The sequence below is a fragment of the Schistocerca piceifrons genome, chromosome 2 (assembly GCF_021461385.2).
Source record: "Schistocerca piceifrons isolate TAMUIC-IGC-003096 chromosome 2, iqSchPice1.1, whole genome shotgun sequence".
In the NCBI taxonomy this organism is placed as follows: Eukaryota; Metazoa; Arthropoda; class Insecta; order Orthoptera; family Acrididae; genus Schistocerca; species Schistocerca piceifrons.
Genome location: NC_060139.1, coordinates 742,144,329 through 742,171,653, shown reverse-complemented (window position 1 = coordinate 742,171,653; position 27,325 = coordinate 742,144,329). Strand labels below are relative to the sequence as shown.

General features: G+C 38.3%; 1 protein-coding gene across 6 annotated transcripts in view; it reads right to left on the bottom strand.

The window, feature by feature from the left end:
• Positions 1 to 27,325, bottom strand: part of LOC124777789 (E3 ubiquitin-protein ligase TRIP12-like) — a 217,329-nt gene that overhangs the window by 155,442 nt on the left and 34,562 nt on the right. For all 6 annotated transcript variants that reach the window (XM_047253297.1, XM_047253301.1, XM_047253300.1 and 3 more), the window contains one exon: positions 17,285 to 17,402. In XM_047253297.1, coding sequence (XP_047109253.1) covers positions 17,285 to 17,402 — 118 coding nt within the window. The remainder of the gene's footprint in view (positions 1 to 17,284; positions 17,403 to 27,325) is intronic.

The window sequence follows — 27,325 nt, the reverse complement described above, 5'->3', positions numbered from 1 at the left end:
AACAATTGACAGGAATGAGGGAAAGAAATACAGTAGAAGAAGAATGGGTAGCTTTGAGGGATGAAATAGTGAAAGCAGCAGAGGATCAAGTAGGTAAAAAGACGAGGGCTAGTAGAAATCCTTGGGTAACAGAAGAAATATTGAATTTAATTGATGAAAGGAGAAAATATAAAAATGCAGTAAGTGAAGCAGGCAAAAAGGAATACAAACGCCTCAAAAATGAGATCGACAGGAAGTGCAAAATGGCTAAGCAGGGATGGCTAGAGGACAAACGTAAGGATGTAGAGGCTTATCTCACTAGGGGTAAGATAGATACTGCCTACAGGAAAAGTAAAGAGGCCTTTGGAGAAAAGAGAGCCACTTGTATGAAAATCAAGAGCTCAGATGGAAACCCAGTTCCAAGCAAAGAAGGGAAAGCAGAAAGGTGGAAGGAGTATATAGAGGGTCTATACAAGGTTGATGGATGTACTTGAGGGCAATATTATGAAAATGGAAGAGGATGTAGATGAAGATGAAATGGGAGATATGATATTGTGAGAAGAGTTTGACAGAGCACTGAAAGATCTAGTTCAAAACAAGGGCCTGGGAGTAGACAACATTCCATTAGAACTACTGATAGCCTTGGGAGAGCCAGCCCTGACAAAACTCTACCATCTGGTGAGGAAAATGTATGGGACAGGCGAAATACCATCAGACTTCAAGAACAATATAAAAATTCCAATCCCAAAGAAAGCAGGTGTTGACAGATGTGAAACTTACCGAACTATCAGTTTAATAAGTCCCGGCTGCAAAAGACTAACATAAATTCTTTACAGTCGAATGGAAAAAAATGGTAGAAGCCGACCTCGAGGAAGATCAGTTTGGATTCCATAGAAATACTGGAACACATGAGGCAATACTGACCCTACTGCTTATCTTAGAAGCTAGATTAAGAAAAGGCAAACCTACGTTTCTAGCAGTTGTAGACTTAGAGAAAGCCTTTGACAATGTTGACTGGAATACTCTCTTTCAAATTCTGAAGGTGACAGGGGTAAAATACAGGGAGCGAAAGGCTATTTACAATTTGTACAGAAACCAGATGGCAGTTATAATAGTTGAGGGGCATGAAAGGGAAGCAGTGGTTGAGAAGGGAGTGAGACAGAGTTGTAGCCTATCCCCAATGTTATTCAATCTGTATATTGAAAAAGCAGTAAAGGAAACAAAAGACAAATTTGGAGTAGGTATTAAAATCCATGGAGAAGAAATAAAAACTTTGAGGTTCGCCGATGACATTGTAATTCTGTCAGAGACAGCAAAGGACTTGGAAGAGCAGTTGAACGGAATGGACAGTGTCTTGAAAGGAGGATATAAGATGAACATCAACAAAAGCAAAACAAGGATAATGGAATGTAGTCTAATTAAGTCGGGTGATGCTGAGGGAATTAGATTAGGAAATGAGGCACTTAAAGTAGTAAAGGAGTTTTGCTATTTGGGGAGCAAAATAACTGATTATGGTCGAAGTACAGAGGATATAAAATGTAGACTGGCAATGGCAAGGAAAGTGTTTCTGAAGAAGATAAATTTTTTAACATCGAGTATAGATTTAAGTGTCAGGAAGTCATTTCTGAAAGTATTTGTATGGAGTGTAGCCATGTACGGAAGTGAAACATGGATGATAAATAGTTTAGACAAGAAGAGAATAGAAGCCTTTGAAATGTGGTGCAACAGAATGATGGTTAGATGGGTAGATCACATAACTAATGAGAAGGTATTGAATAGAATTAGAGAGAAGAGAAATTTGTGGCACAACCTGACTAGGAGAAGGGATCGGTTGGTGGGGCATATTCTGAGGCATCAAGGGATCACTAATTTAGTATTGGAGGGCAGAAATCGTAGAGGGAGACCAAGAGATGAATACACTAAGCAAATTCAGAAGGATGTCGGCTGCAGTAGGTACTGGGAGATGAAGCAGCTTGCACAGGATAGAGTAGCATGGAGAGCTGCATCAAACCAGGACTGAAGAAGACGACGACGACGGAACGCCATGCTGCCAAAGCCGAGCACTACAGTACCAAAAGAAAGCCATAAAATGTGATCAAGCACTGACAACAGTTGAGTTTTAAGTTTGGAGTCGTTGGAGTCATCTGGATGTATTGGTCAATGGGAAAAGGAAAGTAATTATCTCTGCGACAAATTGGATACGTCAGCTATTTTCCGTAGCTGACTTGCAATTTTTTAAGGAGAGAGAAGGCAAAGCCATGACTTTGTAACAGTAATATTAAACCCAGATAACAGAGTACTATGTCAGCGAAAAATAGCGATCCTTAGTTGATTGTGAAGTAAATTACATCTGACAGGTCTGGAGATACATTATAAAATAAAGTTGTTGGATTAGTAATTGGAGCAATCGTTATCCAGAATTCTTAACTAATCCATAGGCAACACATTTCTAGCAAGAACAGTGACCGTTTTCTCTTACAGTATTGTGGCAGTAGGTTATTTTTTGTGCTACAAAATAGGAAGTAATATTTAGAAGTTGATGTGGATGGTACTATTAATATTTCCAGATGGTTCAAACTGATGTAGGACACATATAATACTGAAAGTCACATAGAAAACTTTTCCTTATTTTTACTAGATTCACAAGTAGGCTTTTTTGGAACTAAAGGAAGCAAGGAACTACATTGTTTACTACTTCACGAACAGGCTGCTTCAAGTATCCACCACTTCTTGTAACCAGTTATTTGTTATTAGTATGAGTACAGCAATACCAGTGCCTGAAGTGGAGGAGTTTCTTACTTCAATGTTTAAAAATAAGGTAAAAATGGCAGTGAAAATTAGTCTTTTTGCTTTTAAGGAAGGATAAGAGTACTTTAAAGTGGGGAATACTGAGAAAGAGTATGTATCACAGAGAGAAAAACTGATATTTAGTTACCGTAAGTCACATTGGTGGGTGGTAGAATACACGTAGGACTGGTCTCAAGGCGTAACCGATAACATGAAGATAGTTGAGGAAACATGGATCCACGAGGGAATGCTGAAGTACAGATCAAACAGATGGTCATTTCCATACAGACCAACTCCACTTCTATATCCGACTAAGAGGACAGTGATTCTTCTTCCTTAGGAGTGGCATAACACAAATATAAAAGTATTCAATCAACTAAGTATGCTGTTTGTCATTATTGCTTATTTATTACTTAACAATGCTTCCCTACAGCTAGTTAACGGCCACATTCCAAAAAGAAAGGTGAAGCGCGCTTGCATATTTTAACAACACCACTCTTCTCTACTTGTTCTATGCAGAACTGCTCGAAGTCACAATTTATTTTAATAACATTACAGTCGCAATTGTCCCACAAGCTAATTCCTGTGTAGACTGACGTGAATCAGAGTGTGGGAAAATGATGGCTGTGTTTGGAAATAATTTGGAACCGTTGGAAATTCACAGGCAATCCAAAGATTTTGCTGTCTGTACTTATTTTCTGTGTGCTTTTGAGTTAGGAACTATATGTCCTGCAGAAAATAAGTATTGTATTATGAGCTATGGAGGATTATATACTGCATCAAATGAGTACTCGATTCCTTACACTAGGTTTGGTGGCATAGGAGAAAACTGAGCTGGGAACACTCAAGGTTACATATTAACGAGTTTTCACATGATTTTAAAAAATTAAACACATACCAAACACAAAGTACTGATAGTATGAAAGCTGTAGGACATCAAATTCTACATTTCCGGATAACCAAGGACAGCACTGCGAAAATTGTGGAATTAAAATATGAATTTTATATCTTTGTAATCAAAAACGATGAAATAAGAAGTTTCTAGTTGAGGATTAAATAAGAATTGAAATGAGTTTGGTAACATTCTTTTTATTCTACTTATTATGCTGCGCACAATTATTACACTGGGATAAAAAAAAACACCCTCATAGATGCACACAGTTATGGTGGGTACAGAAACGGGTAGTGCAGTACTTAGAATTTTTTGACTCACTTTTGGGAAGTGTGATTGAATTCCATTCTAACAATGCAGAGTTATCTTTCAGTCCATTCCCTAATCAATTAAGATGAGCACTGGAATGGTTTGTTTCCAAATGGTACCATTGATTTCCTACTCCTCTTACCTTAATGTAAGCTAGTGCTACACCTCTAATGATCTAGTTGTCAACAGAACATTAAAATCCCAGCTATTCTCTTTTCCTCTTCTGTCCACTTCCACTAATTCTGAAGTGTTTGTTTATGATACATTTTTGTCCTGCTTTTGAAATAGGGAAACATTTCATCTTCGTTTCCTACTACTGCTAACAGCTTCACAATCCTTTTAACACTTACAAGACAATGAGCTGAGAAATTCCTGTCTAGTTTTTTTGGCAGTGACTGGGAGCAGCTCATGCTTTGGCAACAACCAGCTATATCCAGGCCATGGGCACGAGTAATGTAATGAAGACGTACTGGTTTGAATGATTATCAAAATATGGGAGGTGAAGTCAATTTTTCTGGTAGCAACCTCCATTTCACTTTCAACAACATAATGGTGTTTAAACACATCTATTTCCAGAAGCTTGGCAAATTTCATTTCCTCTGTTTGGAGTGGAAAAAATGTCGAGCTGTGTGTAGTTTGTGTAAAACCAAATTTTTCCATCCAGTGATTTCTTACCTTGACTCCTCTCATTACATTCCAGCAAGTTCCTTCATTTCCCATAAATATTTTCTTTATTAACACTTACTGTCACTGGCCGAAATGAAGACAACTAGGTCTACATTTTCCACAACTACACCACAATATGAGGAAGCACATTCTACAGCTTTGTTATTGAGTAAGCATCCTCCATAACATCACCAATAAAGTTCTTGGCACCAATTTTTTTTGAAACACTTCTGCATGAGACTATTCTGTTGCCTTTATGGGAGAACTGCTTTTTGAAAGTAGCACTGAACACAGTCAACAGCAATGATTTGTGTTCTCTGTGAATATGTTATGTGGCATGTGTGCTCTTATGAGAAGTGTCATCATCATACCCGTCTAAGCTGACGAGCACTAAAATATTTTTAACATGTTCAACATATTGTGACAATTATTCCATCAGATTCAAGGCAACTTTAATGAGAAATCCACCTTCAATCAAAATGAGTGGTGCCAATATTCAAAGGCATGTCCACAGGAGCATGTTCCTCAGAAACTTCACAATTTTTTTCAGATAATACTTTCCATGATCAAATTTCAACAAAACCTGCAAGGCAAAAGTTATTTTTTTTTCCATCCCCTGTTGCTCAGATACAAACACATTTACAGATTGACAACCGGGAATGGGTTATGGCAGAGGAATCAAGACACAGTTTACTTCACCCAAGTGACACTCCTCACAGTTGTTAATCCTGTTCATTCTGAGCAATCTTTCACCCATATTTTGCTCTGTCATACAAAATGAAACTTGGATAAACTTTTATGCCTACAGAGAAAAATCTATAAATAGCTGACATGATAGAATCCATTAGTTTTCATGTTACTGGTCAAAACATATTCTATGATCACATATGACTACAGACCAGACCGAAATTGATCACTTGAACAAGTGATTTACAAACTATTTATACTCTTCATGAACCAGTCATTCTAGCTTTACTTTCCCACAGGTATGAATTTCATGATTTTACATGAAAGAAATGTGTAGTGGTATGAAAAGAAAAAAAGGAAAAAATACCTTTGTCAAACATGCAACTACAAAGCATTTTCTGCTATGTTATGCTATGCTATGCTATGCCCCCCACATTTCCACTCTTGCAGTACACTTACACCTTTTTAAGTTATTTACATGCACAATTTGATGCTGTCTGCCTTTATTCTATCAATTTGCTTTCCTACAATACACACCTAATGAGTAAAATAAGGTGAAATGTATTAGTACTTTTATATAAAATGGAAAAAAATAGTTTTAAGGTCATATTTCCTATGCTGGCAATGCTAATTTGATAGATCCAGGTATTCATTCAATGCAGAATTTGTTATTCACGATGATCGGTTTTTAATACGTCAGAAAAATAAATAAAAATTGAGGTTTTTGTGATCGCTTGGCTTAAGCACACAAAAATTGGTGCAAATCACTAAATCTTAAATTTTATTATACAGCAGAGATGCTGAGTTGCAGACAGGCAGAACACTGTTACATTCCAGCCTGGATTTTCCATTGTTTGAAATCTTCAATTTTCATGTAAATAAAAAGGATTAATACCCTTCCCAACCTTCAATGACTTATTTCAAATCACTGCCCTTTTTTCCTATTGTTTCTTGACCTATACGCATTAATTGAAGTACGATATTGCATGCCTTTGTTGTTTAGAAGAATTATGCAATGTTCCTTCAGACATGTAGATCCAAAGGAAGAGGTACTACAGCAACTACAGCTGGTATGAAATACATGAAATGTATTTGCAGATGCAAACATGAGCATCCATCATCTGTATAAGGAAATGATGACAAAGAAACTTTGTGCTGTACTGGGAGTTGAACCCAGATTTCCTGCTTTACACGAATGATCACCCTAACTACTTTGCCTATCCGTGCACGACCCACGGTCATACCCATATTTTCATATGCTGTCAATCCCACGTTGATAGCCCGTACTCATACATACATTATGTGAGCCCAGCACAGGGGAGGACATTTTAACTAAAAGTCACAGTCTAGTATTGGTGGATAAATACAATATTGCAGTGCCTGTGTTGTTGAAGGAAAGGTACAATGTTCTACTGCAATATCTTACTTATCAGCCAATCTCATGCAGCGACTTTCAATTAAAATGGCCTTCCCTGTATGGGGACTACATAACGCGTGTACGAGTACAGGTTGTCATGCAGGAATGACGACAGATTTGAATCCTGACAATGTAAAAATTTTCCTTGTTGTCATTCCCTTATAAAAGCTGATGGTTGATCGTACTCACAGCTACGAACACATTTCACTTATTAACTTATCCAAATGGAGCTCCAGAATATGGTGAATTTCTCACATCAAACTGGTCTACTTTGTGACGTGTTTGCCCCGTAGTCTGAAGTTACGGACAGCAAAGGGCTTGTTATTGAATGTATTCAGCATCAAAAACTCCACGCAGTTTTATCAAACGTTACTGATGCAAAGACTGCAACTTGTCTTTTTTAATGGTATTTTATGTTGCGAAGACAGGTACAGCTCTCATGAATCTAGTACGTTGTGAGGAAAAATGATATGCACAGAAACTGAAAAGTTGAACAATCCAGTTAACAAAGGAAACAATACTTCCTCAGATGATTATCAGCACAAAAACTGTTTTCTTGGACTACTTTCAATGTAAGTATTATCACAATGAGTGAGTGTGTAATAGTTTCTTACTGGTATTCCTGATTTTTCATATTTACAGATGAAAGTGTAAAACCACAGATTTGCATTCAGTGACTTATGGTGGAACAAGAAGTATAGTAAAAAGAAACTATCGGTGATTCAGTTTTCAGACTTATCAACAAGGAAAAAAAAGGTTAAACTAGAATAATTATATAAAATGTAATAATCAGCCAACATGTGTGTGCAACCAGTTGGCTAACTCCTACTTTCTATAGAATTACATACATAGTTACTGAGCTCACAGCCACAAAATATTAAACTATAATAGAAAATCCAATGGCAAAAAGAAATATAATTTTCTTTACTTCTGGCAGCATGGATAAGAATACACCAGTGAAAAGGCAGAGGTAATTCCAAAAATATAATCTCAATACGTTTCTGATGTCTTACATAAATTATCTTCCTCTTCACTTTTGTACTTATTCAAAAGGAATAAAGATTTCTTGTGTACAATCAATCTTACCTAGCTGTTTCATAGCTAAGGTAATAAGAAGCACATTTTTATCTGAGATGTGGAACTGTCCACACTGCACAAGAAGACAAAAATTTTAAGACACTGTGCATTAGACTTTCTGTAACTCTTCACAAGAATCTTTCATATTTCCATTTACATCCAAATCTCACTACAAGATGATAATGGAAACTTTTAATGCAAAATAGTAAAAAACTAAATATCAGTTCTTCATTGGGAGACTTGTTTTTAAAGCTTAATTTACAGAGGTTATACATTAGTTGGCTTTTGCTAAAAGCAACATATATGTTCTGAAGGCATTCATCCAATAGAAAACAAACAGAAATGGAATTTTTGGTCGCAGGCAAAGTAGCATTAATATGGAGCTAGAACTAAGCAGATAGATCAAGCAGGAAGGCAGGGTTGTAGATTTTAAGAATGTCAGATGGAGTATGTATACCTGATTAAATTTCTACAATCACTCAAATGTTTGCACAGTTCAATGAATAAAACATATAGTGAAAAGAATGACATTTTACAAGTAATACTAGACAAATTATACAAAAACTCATTTGAGGTTGAAGAACGTAAATGCACTAAGACAGAGGGAGGTTTTAATACAAAGGAGTAAAGGTAGCAAAAAAGTAATACTGAGATAATGCTGTAAACGTTTTACTTTGCAAGAAAGGTGGGTGGGTGGGAGGGATATTGAATTATCGGTATTTTCTCCAAAATGCAAAAGATGGTCATGAAAATTATCTGTAAATCACACAGAAAAAAAATTATGTTAATGAAACAAATGACGAACACACTGGCGTTAGAATTGATTAAGCCCTATGGAGGATATGCAAGTTTTGATTAGAATACAGACTGAAAACAATTGATATAAATTACCAGTTCACCTGGGATTCACAGATTCTGAGAAAGTTTTTGACTCAATTTCAATCAAGTTTGTAATAATAATCCTTGAGAAACAATGCACTGATTCAATATATGTCTGTCAGATTTAAAATATCTACGCCACTGTTACATCTTCCATTAAACTGGGTAAGAACGGTCAGAAGTTCAGAACAAAAAATAGCTGCTCCAATGCTACAGCCTGAATTAAACCCTGTAAGGATAGTGGCAAATTCAGAACAGAAAGAAGACTCAGTCAAGGAAATTCGACAAGGAAATTCCATTTCACCAAGGTTATTCTCAGCAGCTCTAGAGGAAGTTTTCAAAACCCTAAATTAGTAGAAAGAAAGAAGGAATGATTAATGGAAAATCTCATATAAAGATGTGAAACAAATACTAACAAAGAGATAGAGGGGCTGGCCAGTACTTACCTCAGCTTAGTACAGACGATAGATTACACAAAACAGAAAAGAAAATTTACATTCCTAGCTTTCGGAACTTTGTTCCTTCATCAGGGAGGAGACAGGAGGAAAAAGGGAAGAAGGGAAATTGGATTTAGTTACTCACAACCCAGGTTATGAAGCAACAGGGAAAGGTAAACAGGGAGGGTAGCAAGGATGGAGGCACAGTTGTCAGAGGGAAGCCAAAGATATTCTACTGTTAAGTACTGTGCCAGCTTCTAACCAAAGAGAATGCATACAGAAGTAAAGAGGTATATAGTATAAAGATAAACACAATATGTAGGATGAAAAGATGTGTGAATGGCTGAAGAGAAGAGGGGAAAAAGAAGAAGACTGAAGAGTAAATGGGAGTGAGGTTGATTAACGTAGGTTCAGTCCAGGGGCATGGCGGGATGAAAGGATGTGTTGGAGTGCAAGTTCCCATCTCCACAGTTCCGAGGGACTGGTGTTGGGTGGGAGAAGCCAAATGGCATGTACACTGTAGCAGGTTCCTAGGTCCCTAGAATTATGCTGGACGGCATGCCCTGCTACTGGGTATTGGGCATCTCCTAGGCGGACAGTTCATCTGTGCCCGTTCATGCGCTCAGCCAGTTTAGTTGTTGTCATACCAATGTAAAAGGCTGTGCAGTGCAGGCATGTCAGCTGATAAATGACATGTGTTGTTTCACATGTGGCCCTGCCATGAATTGTGTATGTTTTACCAGTAGTGGGGCTGGAGCAGGTGGTTGTGGGGGGATGCATGGGGCAGGTTTTGCAGTGGGGTCAGTTACAGGGGTAGGAACAGCTGGGTAGAGAAGGTGGTCTGGGAACGTTGTAGGGCTTGACAAGGATGTTACAGAGGTTAGGGGGGTGACGAAATGCAACTCTGGGTGGTGTGGGGAGAATATTAGAATATTGTCAAGGGATGATCTCATTTCAGGGCTTGACTTGAGAAAGTCATATCCCTGGCGGAGTAATTTGTTGATGTATTCGAGGCCAGGATAATATTGGGTAACAAGGGGGATGCTTCTGTGTGGTCTGGGGGTAGGAACATTGTTGTTGGACAGGGAGGAATATATTGCTCGGGAGATCTGTTTGTGGACAAGGTCTGCGGGATAGTTGCGGGAGAGGAAAGCACTGATCAGGTTATTGGTGTAATTGTTGAGGGATTCGTCACTGGAGCAGATACGTTTGCCACGAATACCTAGGCTGTAGTGAAGGGAGCGTTTGATGTGGAATGGATGGCAGCTATCAAAGTGAAGGTACTGTTGTTTGTGGGTTTGATGTGGACAGAGGTGTGGATGTGAGCTTCAACAAGATGAAGGTCAACATCCAGGAAGGTGGCTTGGGTTTTGGAGAAGGACTAGGTGAAATTCAGACTCGAAAAGGAGTTGAGATTATGGAAGAAATTGAGGAGTGTTTCTTCACCATGAGTACAGACCACAAAGATGTCATCTATAAACCTATACCAGGCCAGGGGAAGCAGCTGTTGGGTCTTCAGGAAAGCCTCCTCCATGCGGCCCATGAAGATATTGGCATAGGACGGAGCCATCCTGGTTCCCATGGCCGTTCCCCTGATTTTTTTGTAGGTCTGGCCTTCAAAAGCTAAGTAATTATGGGTGAGGATGAAGTTGGTAAGTGTGATAAGGAACGAGGTTTTTGGAAGATCTTTGGGTGGGTGTTGGGAGAGGTATTGTTAAAGGGCAGAGAGACCAAGGGTATGTGGGATGTTTGTGTAAAAGGATGTAGCATCTATGGTGACAAGAAAGGTTTCAGGTGGGAGGGGAGTAGGAATGGATTTGAGGCATGAACGGGCACAGACGAACTGTCCGCCTAGGAGATGCCCAATACCCAGTAGCAGAGCATGCCGTCCAGCACAATTCTAGGGACCTAGGAACCTGCTACAGTGTACGTGCCATTTGGCTTCTCCCACCCCTCGGAACTGCGGAGATGGGAACTTGCACTCCAACACATCCTTTCATCCCGCCATCCCCCTGGACTGAACCCACGTTAACCAACCTCACTCCCATTTACTCTTCAGTCTTCTTCTTTTTCCCTCTCCTCTTTAGCCATTCACGCATCTTTTCATCCTACATAGTTGCGTTTATCTTTATACTATATACCTCTTTACTTCTGTATGCATCCTCTTTGATTTGAAGCTGGCACAGTACTTAACAGTAGAATATCTTTGGCTTCCCTCTGACAACCATGCCTCCATCCTTGCTACCCTCCCTGTTTACCTTTCCCTGTTGCTTCATAACCTGGGTTATGAGTAACTAAATCCACTTTCCCTTCTTCCCTTTTTCCCCCTGTCTCTTCCCTGATGAAGGAACAAAGTTCCGAAAGCTAGGAATGTAAATTTTCTTTTCTGTTTTGTGTTATCTATCGGCTGTACTGAGCTGAGGTAAGTACTGGCCAGCCCCTCTCTCTCTTTGTTAGTAAGAAAGAGGAATGTGTGTTAATGGAACTTATCAGAACCACATTTACTATTTGCCTATATTTAGACAACTTGATACACGTGAAAAAAATAAATAAATAAATGCATGAGTAAAATCGGCCTGTACTGCTTTTAGTACACAATGGGTTTCAAAACCCTTACATTTTCATTTTCATAGATGTGAAATGGAAAGTTTACTGTCATATATTATCCTTTCTCGTTTACAGTAGGAACACACAAACTTAATGTGAAACCCATTCAAATGGATAAGGAAAACGACAGATTGCTACTCACCATAAAAATACATCTGCATGCATAACAGAAATTTCATTGTGCCTGTCTGCAACTCAATGTGTCATCTTTATGATGAGTAGTAATCTATCTGTTTCCTAATATTGTTGGTATTCCAACCTGGAGTTTCAGTTGTTTTAAATGTACAAGAGAATAGAGTGGAATGGACAATATACACTTTATGAAGTTAAATTCATAATTGCATCCTGCTGCACCACAAGAATACAAATATTAAACTGCTCAGGTATCTGTTGTGATATGTACAAATTAATTATGGCCCTGCATATCACACTTGCCATGTACCACACTGTGTGTGTGTGTGTGTGTGTGTGTGTGTGTGTGTGTGTGTGTGTGTGTGTGTGTGTGTGTGCGCGCGCGCGCGCGCGCATGCTTGCACGCATGTGGGCACGTGCACACCACAGCAGAAACTTAAGCAGATTATAATATATACTTGTAATCAGAACAGGATGCAGATGCGTACCATACAACATATTTATAAATGAACGTTGTCTGTACTTGCGGTAACTATGTTGTCAAACTTTCTCCATTCAACTTCCAAATGTTGCTGCAGTTTGAAATCAACAGCAATTCTAAAACATCCTTTTTTATATAGTATACCTTAATAACTATAACAAACTGTTTATCAATAAGAACCTACACTAAAAGCTGCAACAGCACAATTCATTAATCTACCGTACAGCACTCTCATTTAAGCAGAGAAGAACAACAGTAGCACATACTCTCAGTCATATAAAACAGGGAAACAGGAAGGGAAAATAAACTGAAAGCACTTAAGACAGTCAACGCGCGTCGTGCACTGTGCTGGTATGCATTGATGGAAATCTTACCACGTGAAGGAACTGAGAAGTAGTAACTATTCTGTTTATGAGGAAACCATAAATTTTTACTTTCATATTTATGATATTTATGGCTAAAAAACAGTTACTCCAATTTCATACGTACAGCTTTGGAGATCTGAAAGAAAAGTGCTACTCGATAAAAAATTTTACTTTGTATTCTGATATAATTCAAGACAATTATAAAGAAGCATCTCACGATATTCAGATAATATCCCAAAAATTATAGCTTACATCTTAAATGCTAGGCGGAAGTGACAGCAGCAAACACTAGATATGCAACTGTGTCAAAACCTGAGATTTCTAAATCCATAAGAGTTCATCATCTATCAATTCTGTTTCTGTAATAAGTACTAAATAAAACTGATCTTTCTTTCCATCTGCAAGCAGTATGGATAATATACATTATTTTTAATGAAAGGAGTTTATTATACCACTGTCTGAGTAAGTGATCACAATCTACAATTCCTTCCCTAATTTTCAAACAGTGAGACATATCAATCTTATTCAGCTAACTACTTTCCGTTTTGCACATATCCACTAATTTTGCCTTGTGTTCTGTTCAAAGACCTTATATTTTACCACAATGGATAAAATCCCACTACTATTTGTCATGTCTCTATCAACTTTTCTAATATTTCCTGCATGATACTGTGAATCAAATCTAAACTTCTTTTCAGTATTATTTACTGTATATATTATTGGGCACACACAATAAAAAGCTGCATCATTTTTCTGCAAATATCCAAGGATGACAGGAAGATTAGAACTTAACATCCTCTTGACAACAAGACCATTATGGACCGAGTCCAAGCTCAGATTGGGAAAGGCACACCATTCACACACAAAACATTCTGGTATTTGCCTTTAAGAGATTTGGGGAACTATGAATAACTTTAACCTGCTACTCACCATATAGTGGAGATGCTGAGTCTCAGACAGGCACAACAAAAGGACTGTTAAACAAAGCTTTCAGCCAAACGGGCCTTCATCAGGACACACACACACACACACACACACACACACACACACACACACACACACCACAGTGGCTGCCAAGGGTCAGTACTCGTTTCTGGATTTTTCCATAGCTTAATAACTTCAATCTATACGACCATCTGAGGATTTGAGTTGTGTCCAATGGAAGTATGAGGGATCTCAAATATAGAAACAACCCACAGCAAGACTGGTCAGTATGGTGGGAGCAGACATTATGTGGACTTCAATTATGTGCGTGTCACCATTGTATATATAAAGCATTGGATCATCTTATTGCAACAGAACAACTGCAAAGAGCAGTTCACATAGTTTTATTTTACTGAATGTGAAAATCACTTCACACTATTTATTAACTTTTTTAAATGAAAAATACAGGTCCAAATACATTCAGCGATGACAGTGGTCCTTCAAGATCTTTCATTATGTCCTTTTCAGGCAAAAGAGTTTCAGCATATCATCTTCTGCTGACTGAACAAAACTTCTGCAGTTCAGATGAAGAAGGATGGTGTTATTCCTTGCTATTTCTCTATGTATGGGTGGTGGCAATGGACCCAAGTTTTGTACTACTGATTATTCTTGCAAGGAAGGCCACCTTTCTCATTAGCATCTATGACAGATGTAACAACATTTGACAACTTTAACTATGCATACATGTCACAGTGGCAAACATGCACCTTTTTACTTATCTCTTTTTTGTGATACTTTTTCGAGTAAATATTCACTATAGAAATGAAACAAAATGTTGTTTACTCCTCACACAAGTCACATGTTAGGCAGATATCCCTACACTGTTGCTGTGTCGGTATTTGTGTTTTTGCATGGCGTGAACTAGACTTTTGGTTCACAATTAAGCTTATGCACACCAACTTATAGGCTACTGGTACCATTTTGTTATTAAACACACACTCTTGCACGCATGCTACTTGAACACATCACACTTTCAAAAACAAGTCACCTCAAAAACAGGGAGATGAAATGTAAAAGTCTGGGTAGTCGACAAAAAAAAAGTAAATAAATAAATAAATAAATAAATAATAAAATAAAAACATGCCAAAGAACACAGGAGAAAATGTCTAACAAGGGAAAATGTTGAGGTGAGAAACAGGAAAGATCAGTTGCAGCATAAAAGAAAGGGAGAGAATAAAAACTACATGGTTTAATTTCATCACTTTTGTGGATAGGTGTGTACATCTTCCCTGAAGAAACTATCATTCTAATAGTTTTATATTAGTATTGTATGTCTACTGTATACAGAAAGTGATCATAATATTTAAAACATTAACTTCCTCACTCATAATGAAATTATAAGCGTTGGGGCATACAAGGTGTAACAATGGCATTTTAAAAACTTGGGAGATTGTAGAGGATGAAATATGTGGAACCTACAGCCAGAACTTTGAAATAAAATTTCTACAGCCACCACTGGGCTATGTAAGATCCTTGCACTACCTATACAAGAAGTTACTAGGCGAGATTCTCAGGGAACATTTGTGCTGAAATTCTTTGACGTCACATTACGGACCTCACATTTTACCAGGTCATTTGAACAGTACACGGTAGTCGGACTTTCTGGACAATGCCTTGCCTGAACTTCTGGAGGACGTTCATTTTCAACTACGTCAGGGTGTATCACCCAGACAAGTTCAGGAAGAGAGTAACTGGAAAGGCATGCCCATTCCCTTGAGTTGTGTTCTCTGCTGACCTAGTCCCTCTTAACATTTTCCTCTAAGATTATGTTAAATCCTTTGTGTACTCAACTCAGTAGGAACAGTGTGAGCTTATTGAGCATATCTTTACAGCATTTTATACTATCAGATAAGAGTGCGGAATCTTGCAGAGAATCAGGCAAAACATAGTTCGTCTTTGTGCATCATAAAAGAAAGTTCATGTTCGGTTTACAGAATTTGATTGTACTCTATGATTACCAAAAGTTTTCCAAACCACACTATTCCAGAGTTTCATTTAGCCTACCAAATGCATAGAAAATGGATAGTGCTGTAGAAACTTCACTTCACATTTCTAGCTACAGGTCCCTTAAATCAAAATGTTCAAAATTTCATCCTCTAATTGCTTACATTTTTAAAATGTCTTTCTGTTAAATCCTGTTTATCTGCAAGTTTAATAAGCCTTACAATGATAAACCAGTTTTTGTAACTCTCTAAATCTGTTCTAAATTGAGTAATCTTTTGAATGAAAGATCTTATACAACAAAGGATAAAAACAGATATAAACTTATACAAAATGTATTTTTTAACTGCAACAACAAGGGCATGTCACATGGAGGAAGAGAGAACTTAAAATAGTATGTGCTGAATGTTGGAACTGACAGGTAAGGATTGGGCAATTACATTGTAGATCAATAAATCAAATTTTATTTGAAGGGTGAGAAGTATTGTTGCTGTTTTCACCTCAGTTTACATCAATGTTTATTTTTTGTTTTACTATTTTCTCCCTACGAGTCTTCTATCATGGAACAATCCAATAATTTCCCTTTATCACCACACATACCTCTCCTCTCCTGCAAACCAACTTCTCCAAAGAGAATTCTTATGGATTTAAAGCACTAAAATTTTGACAGTTCACTTAGCTCACTGTAGCCTATCCATCCATTTTTCATGATTCGAAGCTAGTGTCAATTATAAACTAAAATGTAAGCTATAATTAAAGTAGAAACAATATCTACTTGTGAGGCACCAGCAGGCAGACAAAAACAAAATGTGACAAAGATGTGAGGCTTTTGGCATCTGATTTTAGTATTTCCTCCAACTACCAAAACTGGATTCAACAAAATGGATCTAATCAACATTCAGTAGGGAAGAAGCAACAGGACAAAACAACGGGCAAATCAACAGCAAAATCCCTGCAACTTTCAAGAATTGAAAACCTGAGATGGCATCCCACATTCTTCCAAACTTGTCAGCAACCTCAAATCCCTTCATTACCTTCCTTTTTTCCTTTACCTCTGATACTTCATTGTTGCTCATTGTGTGTCTCACATTTTCTACATTTTGACTACTTTTATGTGTACTTCTAGTTTCTTTCTGATCTACCACCATCACCATTAAACTGTCAGTTCTAATGTCTCACATTTTCTGTTCTCTTCAATTTCTGGAATTCCTTGGTGGCTTTGATTTCCTACTTAGCCTTTCACACAGTATTGTAGAAATAAATCTACCTGACAATTACAAAGAAAAGTCACACAGGCACTAAATCAAACCTCTGCTTTACCTTACCACATTTTAAAAAAGAACTTTAGTTCCTCAAGTGCATATTCATGTCCCCTTTTATTTGTCTGCCTGCTGCTGCTGCTGCTAAGGTTGTTACCACTGATGCCCAGCAAGAACTACGTTTTCCTATTTTTATTTCAAAAACCACTTTTTGAAACTTTTTTTTAAAGTAAGGTGTCCAATACAAACAAATAGTGAACTTTTCTGTATAGAAATGCATACAATTGATTCACAGCAGGAACAATTTATAAGTACATGTCATAAATGACTACTGCTCTGAAGCAAACTAATCCAAATTAATAATGATACACATTTAAAAACTGACCTGCTACTGGCACACGAACCCGTGGTGGCCTTGCTGCGAGAGGTCCGGCGTAACACGGGCCCCTCACCTGTGTTGGGGCTTTCTGTCTTCTTACTAGATGTCGAGTTTGCAAATGCAACTGTAAAAAGAGACTAATGCTAATAATGGTACCTAAATTACAACACCAAATATTTTAGAAAAATGTACATTACACAACTTCAGAAGAAACAAATCATGAATTACTGTTCATATATTCTGCTATCATCACCGCAGGTATCACGATAGACTACTCAGTCCAACTTGAAAATGATAAGTAGCACTTATCTTAGTAACAAGATTCAAATTTGAGAACGAAGTCAATTCTGTAACACTTGTCCCATGTTGAACAAACTTACGTATTAATGGAGTGTAACAAGAAAAAGTTTCAAAAAATTTGTACCGTAAATTTTCAAAGCAGTGTTTTTGGAGTGCAGTGTGAAGAAGAATGGTTGGAAGGTAGCAACAGAAGAAATAAGTATCTCAGTGCCCAGAAACTCCAGTCACAGAGAAGCAACTGTTTACGTTAATTACCACTAAATGAAAGAACTACCAGGGAAGCAAATTAAACCACAACAGTCCTGACAAAGCAACAGACACGAGTTGTTATCCTATTAACAGAAAGAACTCAATTAAAAAGAAAAACCATTACTTCCATTAATGTTAAGATGGTTCCTCTTAAAACAGCCACACCCAGCTAAATTCCTTCCCACATTCTTAACCATACTGATGCTAATGATCTAATGTGAATTTCTCCACTTTTAAAGACCCACTCTTTACTCTCAAACACAATGTCATTGTCTCTTTTAAGCCTCTTCATCTCCGAGTAACTACTGCAACCTACATCCTTCTGAATCTGCTTAGTGCACTCATCTCTTGGTCTCCCTCTACGATTTTTACCCTCCACATTTTACCCTCCCAAACCTAAATTAGTGATACCTTACCTCAGACCATGACCTACAACCCGATCCCTTCTTCTAGTCAAGTTGTGCCACAAATTCCTCTTCTCCCCAATCTCTTTCAGTACCTCCTCATTAGTTACGTCATCTACCCATCTAATCTGCAGCATTCTTCTGGATCACCACATTTCGAAAGCTTCTATTCTCGCTATTTATTGTCCCTGTTTCACTTCCGTACATGGCTGCTCTCCCTACAAATACTTTCAGAAAAGGCTTCCCAACACTTAAATCTATACTCGATGTTCACAAACTTCCCTTCTTCACAAATGCTTTCCTTGCCATTTCCAGTCTACATTTTATATCCTCTCTACTTCGACCATCATTAGTTATTTTGCTTCCTAAATAGCAAAAATCACTCACTACTTTAAGTGTCTCATTTCCTAATCTAATTCCCTCAGTATCACCTGATTTAATTCGACTAAATTCCATTATTGATGTTCAACTTATATCCTCCTTTCAAGACATTGTCCATTCTGTTCAAATGCTCTTCCAGGTCCTTTGCTGTCTGACAAAATTACAATGTCATCAGCAAACCTCAAAGTTTTCATTTCTTCTCCACCAATTTGAATTCATACTCCGAATTTTTCTTTTGTTTCCTTCACTGCTTGCTCAATATATAGATTGAATAACATCAGGTATGGGCTACAACCCTGTCTCACTCCCTTCCCAATCACTGCTTCTCTTTCATGCCCCCTCAACTCCTGTAACTGCCATCTGGTTCCTCTACAGACTGTAAATAGCCTTTTGCTCCCTATATTTGACCCCTGCCACCTTCAGAATTTGAAAGAGTATTCCAGTCAGCATTGTCAAAAGCTTTCTCTAAGTCTACAAATGCTAGAAATGTATGTTTGCCTTTCCTTAATCTGTCTTCTAAGATAAGTCTTAGGATCAGTATTGCCTCACGTGTTCCAACATTTCTATGGAATCCAAACTATCTTCCCCAAGGCCAGCTTTTACCAGTTTTTCCATTCATCTGTAAAGAATTTGTGTTAGTATTTTGCAGCTGTGACTTATTAAACTGATAGTTCGGTAATTTTCACACTTGTCAACACTTGCTTTCATTGGGATTGGATTATTATTTTCTTCTTGAAGTCTTAGGGTATTTCTCCTGTCTCATACATCTTGCTCACCAGATGGTAGAGTTTTGTCAGGGCTGGCTCTCCCAAGGTTGTCAGTAGTTCTAATGGAATGTTGTCTACTCCCAGGCCATTGTTTCGAGTTAGTGCTCTGTCAAATTCTTCTCACAGTATCGTATCTCCCATTTCATCTTCATCTACGTCCTCTTCCATTTCCATAATATTGCCCTGAAGTACATCGCCCTTGTATGGACCCTCTTATATACTCCTTTCACCTTTCTGCTTTCCCTTCTTTGCTTATAACTGGTTTTCCATCTGAGCTCTTGATATTCATACAAGTGGTTCTCTAATTTTCCTGCAGGCAGTATATGTCTTAACCCTAGTGATATATGCTTCTACATCCTTACGTTTTGTCCTCTAGCCATCCCTGCTTAGCCATTTTGCACCTCCTGTCAATCTCGTTTTCTCGTTTCTGAGACATTTGTATTCCTTTTCAACCTGCCTTCATTTACTTATTTTTTATATTTTCTTCTTTCATCTCTTCTGTTACCCATATTCACCTACTACTATTTCCTAACTTCCTTTTCCTATGGATTCCAGTCCCTCATAACTATTAATTTTTTTTTCTCCCTTAACTGTGTGAATAATTTCTTGTATCTCGTCATACATTTCCTCAATCTCGCCGTCATCCGAGGAGCTAGTAGGCATATAAGCTTTTATTACTGTGATAGGCATGGGCTCGTGTCTATCTTGGCTACAATAATGCATTCACTTTGCTGTTACTCGTAGCTTATCCGCATTTCTAATTTTTTTCCCCTTCATTATTAAACCTACTCCTGCATTACCATTATTTGATTTTGTATTTATAACCCTGTATTCACCTGACCAGATACCTTGTTCCTCCTGCCACTGAACTTCACTAATTCCCATGATATCTAACTTTAACCTATCCATTTCCATTTTTAAATATTCAAACCTACCTGACCGATTAAGGGATCTGACATTCCACACTCCGATCCGTAGAACACCAGTTTTCATTCTTCTGATAACAACTTCCTCCTGAGTAGCCCCGCCTGGAGATCCAAATTGGGGACCATTTTACCTCCAGAATTTTTTCCCAAGAGGACACCATCATCATTTAACCAATACAGTAAAGCTGCATGCCCTCGTAAAAAATTATGGCTGTAGTTTCCCCTTGCTTTCAGCCGTTTGCATTACCAGCACAGCAAGGCCGTTTTGTTTAGTGTTACAAGGCCAGATCAGTCAATCATCCAGACTGTTGCCCCTGCAACTACTGAAAAAGCTGCTGCCCTCTTCAGGAACCACACGTTTGTCTGGCCTCTCAACAGATACCCCTCCATTGTGTTGCACCTACCATACAGCTATCTGTATCGCTGAGGCACGCAAGCCTTCCAGCCTTCCCACCAACAGCAAGGTCCGTGGTGGTGGTGGTGGTGGTGGTGGTGGTGGTGGTGGTGGCGGGGGGTTTCAAAGGCTATACAGATGAGAAGTGAAATAGAACACTTGCTGTCATATAAAAAGCAGACAAAGGAGGTTATGCTGATTGCAAATTAGTTGACTCTTAATGCCATCAAATATTGCATGGAAATTTTGTAACAGAGTCGTACCTAGCCAACAGCAAGGCTGAACCACTTGGAGACATCCGACAGCTGTTCTGAGGAAATATTGTGGAATTTGCATAATGTCATCCGGCGGCAAACCCGTGAAGATTATTTACAACATATCCACTGGGAAAGCTTGAAGAGTCACATACCTGAGCTGCTTTGAAGAGGCTTCAAAGCCCTACGAACGTATATAAATAATTTAAAAATAATCAAAGATGTTCTGTAAATGACAAACAAAATTTTACAGCATTATTAATTCCTTCTTCCACGTTGAGGTTCCAGGTTCTGACAATGTAATTTACAGAAGTTATGGATGTAATCTGGCCAATTATGTAACATGTTTACTGGTAATGTATCATTTATTAATGCAAATGGATGTCTGATGTTCTTTTAAAGAAGTCAGGAAATTCAAAACCACAACTCTGACAGAAGTAATATGGCATTGGAAGAATTTGACACACATTTTCAGGGGTCATAGTCACAAGACATAAAAAGGTAACGAAGAAATTACATTAAATCATACGGCATCCACTGGAATACCTCAATATACAGTGAAGGGCATATTGGGTGACATTGTAGGCTTTGCAGGTATCAATTTTGTTCCAATATTATTTATAACACTTGTTTTAAAAACAATTTTTCAGTAAAACATTTCATTGTGTAACAAATCAGCAATCAACATAGCTTTGTTTTGGTATCATCCTAATGTTACAGTATCGTTATAAAGATAAATTTGAGAATCCATGTGGAGTAACATAATTAAATATCATATTCAGTATGGCAAAAGAAGAGCCCTGACACAAACTGGGCTCGGTGAGGTTGCTTTGTGCATCTACCACAACCAATCACGTAACGCAATTTTGCGTTTCTATGCCAGCACCTCAGTGTTGCCACATTTCCATAAATGACTATTGTTTTCAGTCCTGTAGCATAAATAGTGCCGGCAGCCATTTACACTTCACAGTTAAAAGTTTCCCATGGTCAGTCACGGCTCTCACCATATCAAGTACAGCAACAATAATAACACTAACATTTAACCCAAACTGTGAAAAAAAAACTTTACATTCTGGGACACTAAAATACTTTTCATCCAACCACATCAATAATGAAATGTGTTGGGTGACCTAAGAAATAAAGAAGCCTCTGATGAAACTGTAGTACACCACAACTTTAAAAATATGAAATAACTCTCTCTCTCTCTCTCTCTCTCTCTCTCTCTCTTCCTCTCCCCCCCCCCCCCCTACTCACCCCTCTTACCCCTCCAGAACATTTTTACTAGAAGACACTTTGAAATTCTTAATGTAGCAGGGTTAAAATAGAGGGAGCGAAAGGTTAGCTATAAATTGTATAGAAACTGGATCACAGTTGAAAGAGTCAAAGACATGAAAGGGAAACAGAAGTTGAGAAGAGAACAAGACAGGGTTATAGCCTATTGTCATTGATATTCAAATCTGTATATTAAGCAAGCTGTAGAAAAAAATCAGAGAGAAATTTGGAAAGAGAATTAAAGTTCATACTGAAGAAATTATGCATCTCTCAATGACATGTGAATTCTGGTAGAGCCGGCAAAGGACTTTGAAGAGCAGTTGAATGAAATGGGTATTGTCTCGAAAAAAAGAGGCTGTAAGACGAACAAGTTATTTCTTCAGGAAAATAAGTGACTAAATCCAAAGTAGAGGAGATGTAAACTGCAGACTGATGAAAACAAGAAAAGCATTTCAAAACAAAGAATGTGGTATTATCTAACTAGTTTAAGTGCTGGGAAATACTTCTGAAAAGTCTGCCTACAGTGCTTGAACAAAAGTGAAAAGATGGACAATTAGCAATCCGGATTAGAAGAGGATAAAAGCTTTTGAAATACGGTTCTACAGATGAATACTGAAGACTATATGGGTAGATCTAATAACAAACGAGGTACTGAATCTCAAACTGGGAAGGGGGGGGGGGGGGGGGGGAGATTTATGACAACTTGCATCATGGAAGTGCAAATTTGGTAACGGAAGGAAGAGTGTGGGACAAAAATTTTAGATACACCAAAGCTTGAATACAGGAAGTGTCTTCAAATAAATGTAGGTTGTGGTAGTTATAGGGAGATGAAGAGGCTTGCACAGGACAGACAGCATAGAGAGCTGTATCAAATCAGTCTTCAGAATGAAGACTGCGATTATGATGGCACCAACAGATTACAGGTTGAGAATCAACAAACAATGTCAACAGCGGTCTCTTCTTTCTTCACAATTGGTCAAGATTTTTATTCAAAAGACTAATAGCAAAGTTTAGAAATCATACTGTGCTTATGAGTGCATCATCAGTTCTCTTCCTTAGCACTTATGGCATCACACTCAAAAACAGTTCAAATATGTGGTATCTTGCACACAATGAAGGCAATTCCAGCAATCCACTGTCATTCTACTAACAATCCACAATAAAATCTCTCCTGTAAAACTCATTTTAACAGCAGTGATTTAGTCACAGGCAAGCACATCTACCACCACCACCACCACCACAACCACCACCAGTTCCAACTGTACATGACCTATTTTCAGCTCACCATGAGCTGTTTTATCTTCCTACTAGCTGCACATTCCCTTAGTATACTGCATTATCCTTTCAGTACTGTGCCTCCGCCTGAGATTGTTATTAAAGCTAGAAGCTCAGTACATACTGTCAAACTCCCTCAAACAAAAATACAACTACCAGAAAGTCCATTCAACATATGAATAGGTAATTCATGAATGGTATTAACAGTAATTGAAAACTAAATCCCTATACCTACTTACTGAACAAAACTCTACAGCGCAATTTTATTAACACTTTACATTTCTGGCTATTAAAATTGCAACATTGTGAAGGTGGTATGCAATGAATATCAAATTGGCTCCAATGGCTCCAAATGTACCACATGCTCAGATGTGAAAGGAATTAGTATTTCACCACAACTGCACAAAGTAGGTTCTGGTTGGCAACGCGAAGTGGTAACCAGGTATTAAAAGGAGCTAACTTCATCATGTGACTAGGTACAATCACATTCCAAAACGAAGCAGCACACACTGTTAACTTGCAATGGGAATGTGAAAGTGGTCATGAAAAGCAATCATGGAAAAATACCTTCACAGAAAGCTACAACAACTTGCTGTTAATACCATTAATTTTACTGACAATGAAACATGCAAGAATAAAGTCAATGGTGTACAAATTACCAAAGGAGGGATGCAACACTGAGTGGAGAAATATTAATTTACCTGTCCTAAAGCACAATAAGTAAAATTCACACAATAAATACTTCACTTATGATACAAATAAATGTGTTATTAGGCAGAAATTTCTGTGATACTTTAATCGCTACAAAGAAAATCATCTCTGCAAAAGTTGCACAGCTTTTGTTGCACATAACTAGACTTTCAGAGTAGGAAAGAAAACTTAGAAAAAACTGTTTCCCACATGATCTAATTTCAAATGGTGCCTGAATAAACAAGCGATTATTTGTAATTCCTCAGGCTTTCCCAGTGCAACAACATGCCCACTGGCTAAGTACTTGAAGAAAATGTTGTGTTCATATGTGGGCAAACATGTTCACCATGACCACAGCTCTGAGGATTTCTTGCAATGCCTGAGCAACTACATATTGCAGAATCTGATGTAATGGTCAGTTGTAACATAGTCTTCCTGTTTACTACAATACCGCTGAAAGACTAACTACAACAGATTACGGAGACGCTGGACAAGGTTCTGATAGACCTGTTCAGACATAATACTGACTCCAATGTATTTTCTGTAGAGATATGAACACATACACAGGGCATGGCCATTGCTAATGTCATGTGACAGGGGGCTGCCCATCTGTCCATGGAGTAATTTGAGGAGGAAGCATTAGAGACGGCTAGATACTAACCCATATGCTTCCTCAGTTATGCACATGATACCTTTGTGGTCAGGCTAAGGTTGCCATTTCTGGATGCACTTGACAGAAGGAGAGCAAATGGTCATTTGGCCACAGTGTGTACCACAATCCTACATACAGGGGCAAGCTAGTAGCTGTTGTCACCCAGCACAGAAAAATGGAGTTCTGGAGTTATAAGGACATTGGTTGACACTGTCAGACGAAGGTAGTTTGACATTGGAAACAGAACATCTATGTTAAGTCTTCTGGAAAAAAAATTAATATACGTTCAGAAAGCCTTTCTACCAACCGCTTTCCCATATAGTAGAGAAGAGCAAGATGAAGCAAAGAATGTGGCGTCCTTCCCTAGGGGGATCTATTTCTTCAAAAATCAGCAGGATTCTCAAGAAGAGGATTACTGGGAAATGTGAAAGACTACTTGGCTCTACACAACCTTGCCAATATGCCACACTGTCCCCTGGCAACAATTAGGACAGTGGACATCAGATGCAAACAACATCAGGGGCACGCCTAGCTGAGGCAGGCAACTAAATCAGCCACTGCCAAGCACTACCTGGATCCTTAATCGTGATATGAAGTATGAAGAAATGAGGGTTCTGACCTCCAAATACTAGGAAAGGGTTGTGAGAGTCAATAGAGACAACAATGGCAGCAAACCTCATAAGCGAGTCCTGTTGTTGTGGTCTTCAGTCCTGAGACTGGTTTGATGCAGCTCTCCATGCTACTCTATCCTGTGCAAGCTTCTTCATCTCCCAGTAGCTACTGCAGCCTACATCCTTCTGGATCTGCTTAGTGTATTCATCTCTTGGTCTCCCTCTATGATTTTTACCCTCCACGCTGCCCTCCAATACTAAATTGGTCTCAGAACATGTCTTACCAACTGATCCCTTCTTCTAGTCAAGTTGTGCCACAAGCTCCTCATCTCCCCAATTCTGTTCAATACCTCCTCATTAGTTATGTGATCAACCAATCTAATCTTCAGCATTCTTCTGTAGCACCACATTGCAAAAGCTTCTATTCTCTTCTTGTCTAAGCTATTTATCGTCCACATTTCACTTCCATACATGGCTACACTCCATACAAATACTTTCAGAAATGACTTCCTGACATTTAAATCTATACTCGATGTTAAAAAATTTCCCTTCTTCAGAAACGCTTTCCTTGCCATTGCCAGTCTACATTTTATATCCTCTCTACTTCGACCATCATCAGTTATTTTGCTCCCCAAATAGCAAAACTCCTTTACTACTTTAAGTGTCTCATTTCCTAATCTAATTCCCTCAGCATCACCCGACTTAATTCGACTACATTCCATTATCCTCGTTATGCTTTTGTTGATGTTCACCTTATACCCTCCTTTCAAGACACTGTCCATTCCATTCAAGTGCTCTTCCAAGTCCTTTGCTGTCTCTGACAGAATTACAAGGTCATCGGCGAACCTCAAAGTCTTTATTTCTTCTCTGTGGATTTTAATACCTGCTCCGAACTTTTCTTTTGTTTCCTTTACTGCTTGCTCAATATACAGATTGAATAACATCGGGGAGAGGCTACGACCCTGTCTCACTCCCTTCCCAACTATTGCTGCTCTTTCATGTCCCTCGATTCTTGTAACTGCCATCTGCTTTCTATACAAATTGTAAATAGCCTTTCACTCCCTGTATTTTACCCTGCCACCTTTAGAATTTGAAAGAGAGTATTCCAATCAACATTGTCAAAAGCTTTCTCAAAGTCTACAAATGCTAGAAATGTAGGTTTGCCTTTCCTTAATCTTTCTTCTAAGGTAAGTCGTAGGGTCAGTATTGCCTCACGTGTTCCAACATATCTGCAGAATCCAAACTAATCTTGCCCGAGGTCGGCTTCTATCAGTATTTCCATTCGTCTGTAAGGAATTCGCGTTAGTATTTTGCAGCTGTGACTTATTAAACTGATAGTTCGGTAATTCTCACATCTGTCAACACCTGCTTTCTTTGGGATTGGGATTATTATATTCTTCTTGAAGTCTGAGGGTATTTCGCCTGTGTCATACATCTTGCTCACCAGATGGTAGAGTTTTGTCAGGGCTGGCTCTCTCAAGGTTGTCAGTAGTTCGAATGGAATTTTGTCTACTCTGGGGGCCTTGTTTCGACTCAGGTCTTTCAGTGCTCTGTCAAATTCTTCACGCAATATCATATCTCCCATTTCATCTTCATCTACGTCCTCTTCCATTTCCATAATATTGTCCTCAAGTACATCGCCCTTATATAGGCCCTCTATATACTCCTTCCACCTTTCTGCTTTCCCTTCTTTGCTTAGAACTGGGTTTCCATCAAAGCTCTTGATATTCATTCAAGTGGTTCTCTTTTCTCCAAAGGTCTCTCCAATTTTCCTGTAGGCAGTATCTATCTTACCCCTAGTGAGATAAGCCTCTACATCCTTACGTTTGTCCTCTAGCCATCCCTGCTTAGCCATTTTGCACTTCTTGTCAA